This window comes from Pygoscelis adeliae, unplaced genomic scaffold (assembly GCF_000699105.1).
Source record: "Pygoscelis adeliae isolate BGI_AS28 unplaced genomic scaffold, ASM69910v1 Scaffold124, whole genome shotgun sequence".
NCBI lineage: Eukaryota > Metazoa > Chordata > Aves > Sphenisciformes > Spheniscidae > Pygoscelis > Pygoscelis adeliae.
This window is the reverse complement of record NW_008824791.1, coordinates 1093038-1106323: the sequence shown is the minus strand read 5'-3', so window position 1 is coordinate 1106323 and position 13286 is coordinate 1093038. Positions and strand designations below refer to the sequence as shown.

Sequence of the window (13286 nt, the reverse complement as noted above, 5' to 3'; positions counted from 1 at the left end):
TGCACACACGTTACATCAAAGAAGCTTTCCAAGCTGAGCATGAAGGTCCTTTTGTATCACATCTGAAATACTTCAGGCTAAGTCAGCCACAACATGGTAGGTTTGTGGGAGGCCTGCTGCATAACTAAAGCTCAAAAACAACAAATCACAACTGGATCAGCTCTATAAAGTGAGCACAGTAAGTCATGATCCCGCAGCAAGCTTGTTCCATCCCTGTATTGAGTCATTTTGGTGCGTACGGCTGACCTCCGTCGGGCTCTTTGACCTTTAACAGCTGCTAGCTCTGACAAGTCCTGTAACAACAGGATAGATCTCTCTCAGCTCAGGCTTAGCGCAATTCTACATGTATTGATAACAGCGATGCAGATGCCAGAAAGAAAAGAAACTGACAGATGGCACGGAGGAGCAATTCCGTGTGAAGACGGGACACTCATGAGTAATGTATCTTGTTAAAGCAGAAATTAAGTGTATCGACTCAAGTTGACAAACGACAGACACAGAATCCCATAGCCTACAGGACAACGTTTCAAAGACATAACTTTCTTTTGAATCCAGAATTGTCGTGTCCCTATTACAAAAATGCAGCTATTTATCCACGATAGAACACCTCTCTCCTTTCCTATTTTGTAGCCCAAATATTTAAGACCAGTTACAACAGCACAGTTACAGATTTGCCAAGGTATCTCCGTCTAGGGAATTGCTTTGTCCAGGCAAAAAGTATATGCCGGTGAAAAACAATTTTTAAGATCACAACATGGAAAGAATTACAGAAAAAAAAAAGAAAAAAGAAAGCAACATGTAATATCTTTAATACATTGTCTCAAAGCCACTCACAGAAATTACCCAGTTAAACCAATGTGCATTTTTCAATATACTTTTCTTGTTTACTGGAGTATATTTGATGACCACATACTTCAAAACTGCATGTGCGCCTACATCATCATCTTACCATCTTATTTGGCGATATCTGCAAATGACATTGCTTTTTTCACCAAGAAGGAAACTTTTATTTTATAGCCCTGTTGATTATAGCAACACCAGTTTCAGACTTATTTTCTGAAAAATTGAACACTGACTTTCAACAGCAATGAATCAAATAAAAAGGTCTTACCTTTGTGCATCCTTCTCGACTCTGACTCTTTGGTCATGGTTGCCAGGCAGTGAGGAAGTACGCTGCCACAGCTGTTGCTCTGTCCTAATGGTAAATGTCCCTGCAGGAAATTTTGTAAATATGTGCTTAAAACTACACTTCAAGACTTCTTTTGTATCAGCAACTAATGGTAAAATAACTTGTTTTGTCAGGGGTATCAATGTCACGTCATATGAATCAGCCATGGATATTTTAGTTGTGCACAGTCTATCAGACCAAAATGTTTTCAAAGTAATATCTCCACCTTGCTGCTGTTTGTTGATTTACCGCGTCACAAGTAAAGGGTATTTTCACTTTATACACAACCTTATCTTTACCATTTAGAGGCCTTAGGTAGGAAGAAAAACAACCTGTTGTGTCTCTTCTAGAATCAATTTAAACTAGCCTGGAAATACAATCCTTGAGATACATTAATCATAAATGCAGGATTACTATTGCAGCACAGCATTTCCAGAGGTCAAAACAAAGGCTTCATGTGTATTTCCACATGTTAATAAACCTGAATTTCGTTCAAAGTCAATTTCAGGTGTGAATTTGGGGAATTAGGTAAAGCTTACAGTGCTACCCAGCCTTACCTCTAGCATAATATAGGCTTTTATACAGACATTCGAGGGGTATTAATAGCATGCAACTACGTACTTTAGATGCAACGCTGCGTCCAAGCGTAGCGCTATTGAAGTGCGGTGATACAGACGGAGTCGTTTTCTTGCGAGGTAAAGTATCACTCATGTACATGCATTCCCTGTGCTGCTTCTTTCGCTCTTCCAGATTTCTGAAATGCTTCAAATGTAATTTGTTACACAGTTTTGACAAAATGAATTGACCTACTTGCTCAGTTATGCACTATATGGAATATACTGAAGGTGGTAAGTCTGGGAACTTCACTGGAAGGAACGAAATCTAAAATACAGAGTACCTCCTGCTTCACAGTACTTTCCAGGATTTCTACAAATATCACATTAAAATCATCCTGATTCAGAAAATACATTAAATTCATGTGCACATTTTGTGTAGGTGTCCCTGTACCTTTTTTTTTTTTTAAAAAACTCAAGTCTAGTACAAGTGGAATCAAATTACAAAGAAAAACATTTATTTACAAGTTGTTCTAACGAACTGGTGGCTTAAAACCAATACAGCTTTTGAGAGGCATTGTTCAAATGTATATGAAAAATTAATTTGGGATTTCAAATGTAGCCACCTGTACTTCATTGCTGCAAGTCTTCGGAGTTACAATGGCTCCTAGACGTTAGTATTTGCCTCTGGATTGTTTATATAAGGCGAATTTTTGTTCAGTAACATTCTAAAATGCATTGTGCTTATTTTCAAATGAGCGGTGCCTTTAAGTGCACCACTCTGCAAGCAGGATCAACTTATGATCTATCATATCACTCCAAAAACTTCACATGTAAATCAACTTCATGGCCACCGTAACAAAAACAAGCAAACAAAATAATCCCAAGTTATCAGCTTTGAATCTGTTACCTGTTGTTGCCTGCGGTGTTTCTTAGCTGGCAGAGGTGGAGGTGTATCAGATAAAGGAATAGGATCTACATGAGTAGCCATGACCTCAGGCCAATGGACTGATGGAAGTTGAGCAATAGAGCGAGGAGAAAGAGAGTGAGGAAACACAAATCCAGAACAGAGAGGTGATCTTAGCTTTATAGAAAAAAGAGAAATTACACACAGAGTTTTCTTTTTGGAATTGCTCAAAAGATATGGCACATACAAGCTGCAGTTTTAGCACTGTGTTTGTTGGAGCGTTTAGCAGGAAAGAGATGTGTTGTATTGCCACTCTCGAGGCGTATTTAACTACCAGAAGCAGCACAGAAATGCCAGATTCTAAACCAGTTGCTGCCTTATTGCAACCCAAAGGTAGGTGTCTTTACATTCATAAGATTATTCCATTCCTTTAAAAGGGGATTTATTCAAAATTTGCTACGGTCATTACAAAGGCAAAAATGTCACAAAGAATGAGGAAAAGAAAGAGTAAGCACGAAGACACAGATTGGACATCCTCTGTGGAATAGCTAAGATACATAGAAGCTACCCATCTCCCCCAAATTCTCAAGACATACTTCTTCTACCACCTCACAGGAAAAAAAAAAAGCTACAAACCACAAAATTAACACCTAAGCACCACTGAACGAGTAATCATTAAATGTGTCCACAGGCCGTTTCTCCAAAGGTGCATTACATTACAGTGTTTGACAGGCAAAGATTGTCACTTATTGCTGCTTGGGTCATAAGTATTCAGGTTTTTTGGCCTTTGAAGTCCCATCTACATCATCAAAGACACTTTACAACTGGAGCAGTCCTTCAGCTTTACTATTAAACCGTTATCTGACTCGGTAACTGGCAGACGGCAGTTTGCCTTAGGGTCAATTTGTTATATGTTGAATCACCAAAAAAATAATTAAAAAAAAAAGAATAAAAAAAGAAAACAAAAAAGGCAGCCATGAAAGAACAATGCAAACAAAGGGAAATGTCTCTCAAACAAACCTCTTTATTTTGTGGCTGGCTCGTCAGCACAGCCGTGGAAGGCTCAGTGGCAACTGCTTCAGCATCTGTGGGGGGCTGGGTGGAAGGGGATATATTCGTGGAATTGCCATACAGCTCACTAATTTCACTTACACTGATATAGCCCTAAAAGGAGGAATTCAGAAGTTAAAAGGAGCAAAAGCCAAAAGACGTGCAAGAGTATTAATGTATCCAGTACGATGAAAGTTAGTTTAGGGTGATACAGCCAAATATTTGTTATCATTGAAATAATTCATCATAAATAAAATAAAATTATCATCAAGCTTTTCAAATGTTGAATACTTGGATTCTGAAAATTGTTCCTCATTTAAAAAAAATACATTTGTGTGATCAAAAAGCAAATGTACATTAAGTGACCAGAAGTCTTTACTAAAATGTAAATACCCTTTAGAAATTAAGTAGCTCTTTCTTGGGAAAGCAGATTGGAGGAAAAGAAAGGACAAATTTTATTCACCCTTTTTTTTTTTTCTCATTTCTCCCCCCCCGTGTTTAAATAAAATAACTTACGCTGATTCATTTCTTGCCTAACTTTTAAGCTAGTTTAAGCAAACCAAAAGACTAACAGAACTGGGAGGAACTTACATAAGGACAAGCCATTGCTACTCTAATTAAGCTGACACAACACCTTCCATTTGCATTGTCTGGAAGTTGCTTCTAACTTTGAGGTGTTACCAGGAGATTCAGGTAAGATGCTGTTAGTGTCAGCCCCATAGCCATTTGTCTTTTTTTTTTTTTTTTTTTTTTTTAAAAAAAACACAGGAGGTGATGGACTGAGGAAAGGCATGGACATCCAAGTGCGCTTCTGCCTGCAGAGAAGATTTATGCAGCCAGATTTGAGATATAATTGCAGAATACAGTTATTGCACGTGTTCTGGTGTTAACTGAATAAATGTTATTTAAAAAATAAAATATGGATTCTAATCCATGTTGTATAGGATGCCAGACTGTAAGAAGTCAAATGTCCTAACTCCTTATCCATCGAAAACAAGGCTATGCAAAAGGAAGAATAAATTACTGTCAAAGCAATGTCATAAAAATGAGATAGAAATATGTTTATTTTTAAATCAAGATGGTAAGCAGCTTTTTAATTGAGAAGGTGTCGAAGGGGCTATGTTTCTGTTACTGTACCAGCACACTGACATGCCAGCATGTATACTTTGGCAATTCAGTAACAGAAGCCGCAGACCGCTATAGTATTTCTTCTTTTCAAAAACGCATAAATTTAGCAATGATCATAGAAGGCAGGTTGAGAAAAATACCAAACCTATTACCATTAGCATAATTTTCAATGTATTTTATCAGTTATTTCAAGCAGATACACAATTCTGGAAAATTAAGTATCGTACTGTGAACATAGCACTCTAGAAATAGGAGGCAAATCTTGACTCAGATACCATTTGATGAGCTATTAAATGAGAAGGAGACTGGGTAAGATACTAAAGCTACCGTCTCAAAACACGGGGCCATATTACAGTAAAATAGACTCCAGTATGAATACACGTAAAACTTGCTTTACCATCTTGTAGTAGCAGTATATCAGTAACCAAAACTTGGCAAGTCTATGAATGCAATATTGCATTCATTTTTATAGAGGATAAAAGCACTTTCACCATGATGTGAAAAACATTCAGTTTAGACTCACAACCCCAATGGGGATTCACCGTGGGGTTAAAAAAAAAGCAAACAACAAATGACTTTGCTGTGCATTAGCTCAGGTCCCTATTAAATTAGATTAAATAAATGGTTTCAAGTCCGATTAGGCATCCAAGTAATTTTGACAACGCTGAACTTCTAAACAGCATTGATTTTTCTCGGTTATTTAAGTACTGGGATAAGCATCCTACCTCTTTACGTGAGGCCGTGTTACTTTCTATTGCTATGCATGCAGGGAGTAAGCTTCACAATGGATGGAAGGGAGTTACAAACATGTGCTTTGGTGAGGAGGGACTGTGAAACGTTGGACCACAGACTCGAGTGATACGTGAGCAACCGTGTGGTGAAGTTAACTTCTGTGTGCAGAGAGTCTGTTTAAGCCTGCGTGCCATTTGGTGCCTGATTTTTAAAGGTGGCAGAAAGTCAGAGAAAAATTAAACTGGACTGAGACAAACATAACACCTGGCAAGGAAAGGCATTTCTTTTATAGGAGAGAACCTATGGGGACACTGAGCATGGAACAGATAATCCGTGCTGTTCCTTCTCTCATTTACCTTAGAGTAAGACCTAACTGACTTCACTGCAGTGAACAGAATGACACCGCTGAATTATCCATTTCAACAAAAAGAATGTCAGGCTCACTTAATGTAGTTGCATTTTGAAATATCTGTGATTAAACAAACCATTACGTGGATACGAAGATAAAAATCAGAGATAGCACCCACTCTCTAGTGAGAGAATGAACAGACCCATCTGAAAATGAAAAAAAATGAAGCTTAGACTGGCCAGATGTCCTGGTGGGAGGTCAGATGTCCAGACCAGAGTGCCACCTAGGACACCGGAAGTCTAAGCACCTGCAACGTCGCTTGCAGTGAGAAAGGGTGCTCAACCCCACTGGCATGTGCTGGCGGCCACCCGGGTTCACCAGGAACTTCGAGCCCAAATAAGCAAGATCACGTTTCCCAGGTGCTGAGAGGACAGGTGGTTGCTTTGGACTTCAAGAGCCCAACTTCCCACAGTGACACCTACATTGTTAGATGGGGTAGATCTTGTTCAGGGCTTCGATACAAGCAGATCCAGCAAGTCCAGTCAGACCTCTTAAGCAGAAGTTAATGAAGCAGCCACAGATACCTGTCAGTGTATTTTAAATGCTAGATTTTCCACTTCTTCATTTAAAACTTCATGTTTATCTGCAATTTGCAGATTCACCAAGTCAAGTCAGGAAGATAAATATGGTGAGTTAATGCTAATATCATATGTGCTGACTGAATCCTTGCAATGGGCTGTGGCTTACCTTACACTGACCTTGCTCACGGACCTTAAGGCTTAAAGTGGTACTCTGAAAGCTCTGAAGTCTCGGCAGCTGCAGGTAAGCTCTGGGTCTCATCATGCATTACCCAAACTAACTCAGTTTTTTTCAGCAAAAAAAATATTTGACACCTTTACTCTAACTATTCAAAACAGTTAAATAAATAATAATAAATAATAATAAATAGCTCAATAAGCAACTTACAACCACAATAGCCTGAAGTCTTTAATTCAATGCTTTTTAAAAAGATCAAAATGTACACTTGTCATGCTTTACTGCAGAGCCTTAGAATAAAGGAGGGGAGGCAATGGTGAAATCTACAGTGCAACAATAAGAGTGAACTGTATTCGTACTTGAACAGAGTTATTCGTGGACCTCATTCTTCTTCACTTCAATGAGGTTTAATTGTCTATTTTGAGAAAATTACACACCCCACTCCACACACCCCTTCCCCCCCCAAAACGATCATTTTTCCAGGGCAAGAGATTAAAGCGATACCAGTTACATCTGGGAAAATGTCAAGAGAAGCTATTTTTGCTCACCCATGCATTTGGACTTCCACAAATAGCTTTACGAAGTAATTTCATCACATCTCAAAAAAATTTGTATGAATAGGACTTCACTAAATACTGCAGTGCTTTTGTATGAAGTGTTATTAAAAGTTACTTATGGTAAAGTAAAAAGCAGTGAATCTCTTTACCTCTTTTAGACTATTGGGACTGACAGGAAATCCCTTTCCTCCGGAAAGCGTGGAATATTTCTTTTCCAGATTACAGAGATTCTCTTTTTCCTGTTAAAAACCAGACATTTTATATTATATACCAACAGCCGTGTAGTGAAAATAAATGCTAGCCATTTTCTTAAGTGTATAAAGAAACACACTGGCATAGAAGGCTGGAAACTGCACAGCAGAGCTTCGGCTTCATCCACTTACAGCAGAACTGAACAAAAAAATGGAGGTACAGAACAAAAAGCTAGTGAAATATTTTACTTAATAACCACAGCCAAACCAAAAGGTTTTTCCTTCAGTGTTTTGAAAGCTCTAGTTCTGCTTAATGAACTAAACATGATTTCTCTCATGATTAAAAGCAAAACAAAAAATGGACGTGAAGGGTTCATGCCAGCTTCTTATTAAGCAGATGTTGGCCAACGTTAAGTAGCTCATCTTGTGGCCTAGTATGGGCTATTACAAGTCAAAAATCTGAGCTGCCTGAACACGCTTCCAGCAGCCACACAGGGTGCACAGGCTTCTACCAGGTGCCTCTGGCTGAGTCCTCGGAAGGGGGACACCACTAGAATGCTCTTGATTATCAAATGCCACTAGTGTTTTCTTTTAGGAAATCTGCTGATTAATTACAGAAGATTTCTTTTTTATTAAAGGTTAATGGATACAAAAGATGTCTATCACGTCCATACCTTCTTGCTAGCTTCTGCACAACTGATGGTTTTCTCATGCTCTACATTCTTTTATTCTGTGAAAAGCTCTTTTATTACACGCTAAAAATATTTGAAAGACAATAAATACTTACCCTTTGTAGCATCATTATTAAGTTGTTTTTCTCTTTTACAAAATGATCTTGTTCTCTTTGTGCTTGTTGGACAATATGATTGGCCTGTTTTTTGAGAGCAGATATCTTTTCCTAATATAAAAAGAAAATAATCGCAATTTACATGTTTTATTTTCAAAGCACAAGACAACCTGCAGCAACGATCCTATTCATGAGGGTTCAACTCATTCATATGAGTGAAGCAGTAGGAAAAAAAATTTTTACAAGACAGCTTCCTGCTCTGAAGGAGAATAATTAAATAAGATTTAGACAATAAAGAGACAATTTATTCAAGACACAAAACAAAAGAACAATTGCATATATTCTTTGATAATATGGTGACTAGCATGCATATACTGAACAGAACTGGTTTAGAGATGCAACTTCTGATCTCTGAAAAACTGGTATTTAATTGATTGAGATAGGACCTTTACAACTGATTTTAAAAATTAAGGTATTTTCTTAATTTGGTGTTCTATTATTACTTTAACAAAATCATTGAACATCAAGATAAACATGAGCATAAAATAACTGTAGTTTTGTCCAGAGCGTGCAAATCTCCTTTCTTAAATAAGAAAAAACAATGTTTTGGTACTTTTTGTAGCAAATTAAAGGGCTTAATTTTCGTATGCAAATACACAAACAGGGCATGGAATTTTACTGATTTATTTCCTTTTGGAGAAGTGCATGATTTGATCTGTGTGGGATCGATCTGTGTGGGATGTTACTGGGCCATGACTTTTGCTCTGCTGCAAAAGCTTTTTCAAAGATGAAAGTTTTGCATTATTTCTTACAGATGGGCACGTTGTAGATCCATTTCACCTCCTTTATGCTCAACAACAAAGAACAAATGAATCAAGTGTTAGTGCTTTTACCTTTCTACCGACAATGCTACGCTGATATTCAGCTACTTCACGCAGGAGCTGTTGTGTCAGGTTTTCTTTCTCTTCATCTAACCTGCTTTCATGTTCAAGCTGCTGAAATTCCAAATCTTCAAAGTGTTTGCTTTCTATGTCCAATAGATCAGCATCCTTAAGCAAAAAAAAAAAAAGAAAGAAAAAAGAAAAAGAAAAGAAAAAGAAAAAAGTAATCATGCTTTCACTGACACCAGAGTAGAGATACAAACAAACACAAAAATCAGTCTAAAACAATGTTTACGTATCGCATACAACATGTTCAAAGAGGAGCTCAATGCTTTTAGTGACCTACCGTCATAATAAAAGAACAAATAGGGCTAATCATTATTTCTCCATCACTCCTACTGTTCCCCACCCTGCTGAGAAAGACGAAGCACCTGCATGGTGAGGGAGCTGGTTTGCAGCGTTCAGATCAAGCTGGAGCCTCTCAAGCACCGAGTGCACCTGGCTGGGCAGACCACTGCTGTAGCCTAGCTGCGACACCACCAAAGCCTGAACCCGTTTGGTGAGGTTGTCACGTGCCAGATTGGGACAGCATCTGCTTACCAACCAAAAAGGACAGAAAATATCATCCTAGTAACACCGGAAACCTGCACACTGAATTAACTAATCATGGGAATGGACGCTCAAACAAAGGAGTCTGAACTGCAGTTAGAGTTTCTTCTGGTCTAGCCCAAGTACCAGCACTGTTTTTAGTAACAGACATACGGTCAGATAAGACAAAAGATATGTGGAGCTGTGTGCTATCAGCACGCTGCCGTCGCCTCAGCAGTGATGTCCAACCATGCTGGTTGCTCAGCCAGAGGCGGCTCGTGGACCACCGAATTGGAGCTAACAATTGCTCCCTGTGCAAACACACAATCAAGGACTCTAGTCGTCCACCCTAGCCAGTAGGCGCATTACTTCAGAAGGGTCGTCAGCCCACTTTTATGCATTTCCCTGGACCAATGCCAGGTTTTGTCAGGAAGAGGTTGAATGCTGCAGAAAGGACCCAAGAAATAAGAACACACCTGCCTTCCACTTTGGGATCACAAGATAAAATTTACAGTGCTTTTTAGCACAAGAACTGAATGCTAATCTTTCTCCTGCAACATCTGTGTATTCATAACACGAATCCCCACTTACAAGTTCCAGGCTTCTGAATAAAAAGGGATTTTAAATAATCACAGTTATTAAATGCTAAAGCTCTCAAAAATAGGCACATTGCACATAACTTGTTACATGAGAAAACCTATATCCTGTAAGCAATTTATCATTTTAGAGAAATGAAAACTTAGTCCTTTTCTTATTTCAACCTAAAGGTTAGTGACTGAGATAGGCAGATAGCTCTCTGTAAAGGCATTCAAAACCAGTTTCCAGTGTACCAGGGAAAGACACAAGATGCAGAAGCTGAAGAATCCAAGTTACTATATGAAACACCAACATCTTCCCATTATTCTTCAAAGATGTGCCTTTCACTTGTAGGAGACAGTGAAGAGATCGAAAGCAAAGACGTGTGCTAAAAATTACAAGAAAGCGGTTACCTACAATACCAGCATTCAAAACAAATGCTAGGGCTTTGCCTGGGCCATGAAAGTCAACAAATTCAGCCATTTCATACCACGTTAATTGCTATTGAGGCAGAAGAACAGACTTCAGAGAAGGCAGCCGATAGCCTTCTACCGGAAAGGCAGCTGGTAGTCAGCTGAGCTCACGAAACGCTATATTCTTTGCGAGATGAGCTATGGAATGAGAACTTCACCACATTCTGTACCACGGTGTCCACTGGGGAAAAATAAACATGCCTAATTTGAAACCAAGTCCACTTTTAACTTTAAAACCCTCCAAAGGGTAAGTGGCAGTACATTAGCTCTAGCAGTGGTTGCAAACACATTGCAGTGAGATCACCAGGCAGGCAGACCCACGGGGACCGAGACCCCAGGCAGCCTGCAGGAGCAGGGCAGAGCGGCAGAGGCACGAGGTCTGGCTCCAAGATGTGTCCACAGAGTCCTTGCCATAACCTTCACAAGGATCCTACTCAGCAGTGTAGGATTTGTAGGAGGATAATTGTTGTTGCTGTAGGTAGTGTCTTCCTCAACCAAGTACAAGTATACTCTCTCCCTTTTATTACAAAAATTGACATCAAAATATTGTAACTTATAATCTATTAACAAACAACAGACACACTGTTTCCATATTGGATTTCCAAACCATAAATTTCTCTGGCATCTCCATTACTTCTGTATTGCCACTGGAGAAAATTTGGTGGGAGAGAACCTGGTCCTTACTTCAGGATGTGGTGGGAGGTCCATAGGCCCACAACACCTGCAAAAATTAGGATAATTTTATCTGAAGAGTAAGGCATTTCCTAGCACTGGACAGTGTCTTTTCAGGTCTCTGCAGGAATCCAGGCATCGATTCTCTTTCTCCTTTTATGCGTATCTCTATAAACCCAGACACGTGAGAACAAACAAGCTTTGGTGCTTTCATATGAACAGCGAAGGATGAAGCGTGCTAATCAACTAACTAAAAAAATTAATTAAATTAACTAAATAAGCCATCAGGAAGACCAATGCTTTCCCTGAGTGCCTTCCACAACCTCACAGGTTTCACCAGTCTGATGAAGTGTCCTCCCTGCCCAACAGGGAGAGCGTATAGTCATTATGGACACTGGGAAGCACACAGAGTAAGTATGCCAGCTGCCCACTGCCAACCCCAGCCCAAACTCCAGATGCCCCCCTGCAGCCAGCTGCTACAGTGAAATTGGCTGCCCGCTCCCCTGGGCACAAATTACGAAGTTCCTGAAGTCCCAGAGATGAAACGATAAGGGAATTCATCACCTTCACACCTACCACGTTGGCAGTAAAGTAGCACAACATAACCTGCTGCAAACTCACGTATTTAATCCTGGGCTGGGCTGATTTGGGGGGGAAGAAGAGCTCTTCTGTATTTTGGGTACAATACTTACAGTAATTTCATAACTGCTCTCACACTTGATATCCGTTTGAGAGACACTGTGCACTAATTCAGTCATAACTTCTACTGCTCCAACCACAGCAGCCGCAGCTAACTTTCGCTACAATTGGCCTGGAATAATGCAATAGGACCAACCGTACCTTTAGCTGCACCCCCACATTTCAAGTTTCATCCCACTTTCAAATCCAAAATTGTTATTAAGCCAACTGGAAAGGAAAAATAAATTAAAAAATTTAACCAAACAGATTTCTAGAAGCCTCCTGGTGGTCAATAGTGAAAAAGGATTTACTACCATCCCACAGCAACAAGACTGCAACTTCTTATGAATTTATACCTTCAAGTACGTGACTGCACAGGAAAGGCTTCCTTTCCTTTTAATATGTATGAGAGATTACATAATAGTGATTTTTAATTTTTTTTTTTAAGGTAACTTACAAAAATCCATAAGTGTCTCAAAACCAGTGAACTTCTCAGTTACTATAGAGGAGTTTAACACAGTTATTGCCAAAGCTGGACTTTTTTTACTTTTTGCTCCTTGAAAAAATAAAACAGAATTCTGCAAATAAACCAAAATCTAAAGAATATTTCCTGTAAAGCAAAAAAGCCCTTTTTTGGTCACTGCTATTACAGACCTTATTCCTGATATAAACACTCAAGCCAGAAAAAAAAAAACAAACAAAAAAAACCCAACAAAACCCCACAACCTAGTTTGACTTTCAGATGGCCTCTTGAGCTTGCTGAACTGATGCTTTGAAAATGATTTCTCCCCCCGCTAAAGCTAGCTATATGTGCTGTAAAACCCAACTTAACATTAATGAATACTAAAACCTTTCCACAGAAAATAACTGTACCTTCAGAGACAATATTGTAGCTTTTTTTGGTTACAAATAATACAAAATAAAATCAAGTTGCAATTAAGACTTTATGCAAAGCTTATTACACCAATGTGCAACTGTTGAAAATGTAGGAAAAAATAAAGCTATTTTAATAAGTGGTATAATCTTCAAAATTAATTTTTCAAAGCACAGTTCAGGCTAGCAGCTAAGTTTTATACTGAAAAAAAGAAATTATCCATGCCTTCACTTAGACAGCCATTTACAGCATTGCAAAGGAGGAGTGCACAACAGGATCAAACAACAGCGGCAGGAAAGTGCTGCTAAAATGGCTGATCCCACTGACCAAAGTTCAGCTCCTGTCTTGGCTCACACAGGGAAAGA

At 39.0% G+C, this 13286-nt stretch overlaps 1 protein-coding gene across 1 annotated transcript in view; it reads right to left on the bottom strand.

The window, feature by feature from the left end:
• PHLDB2 (pleckstrin homology-like domain, family B, member 2) overlaps positions 1–13286 on the bottom strand; it is a 63061-nt gene that overhangs the window by 20289 nt on the left and 29486 nt on the right. Inside the window, exons 8-12 of the mRNA XM_009323929.1 lie at positions 9073–9228; positions 8180–8290; positions 7351–7440; positions 1790–1930; positions 1112–1211 (exon numbers count right to left, since the gene is read on the bottom strand). Of these exons, the coding sequence (XP_009322204.1) occupies positions 1112–1211; positions 1790–1930; positions 7351–7440; positions 8180–8290; positions 9073–9228 (598 nt within the window). The remainder of the gene's footprint in view (positions 1–1111; positions 1212–1789; positions 1931–7350; positions 7441–8179; positions 8291–9072; positions 9229–13286) is intronic.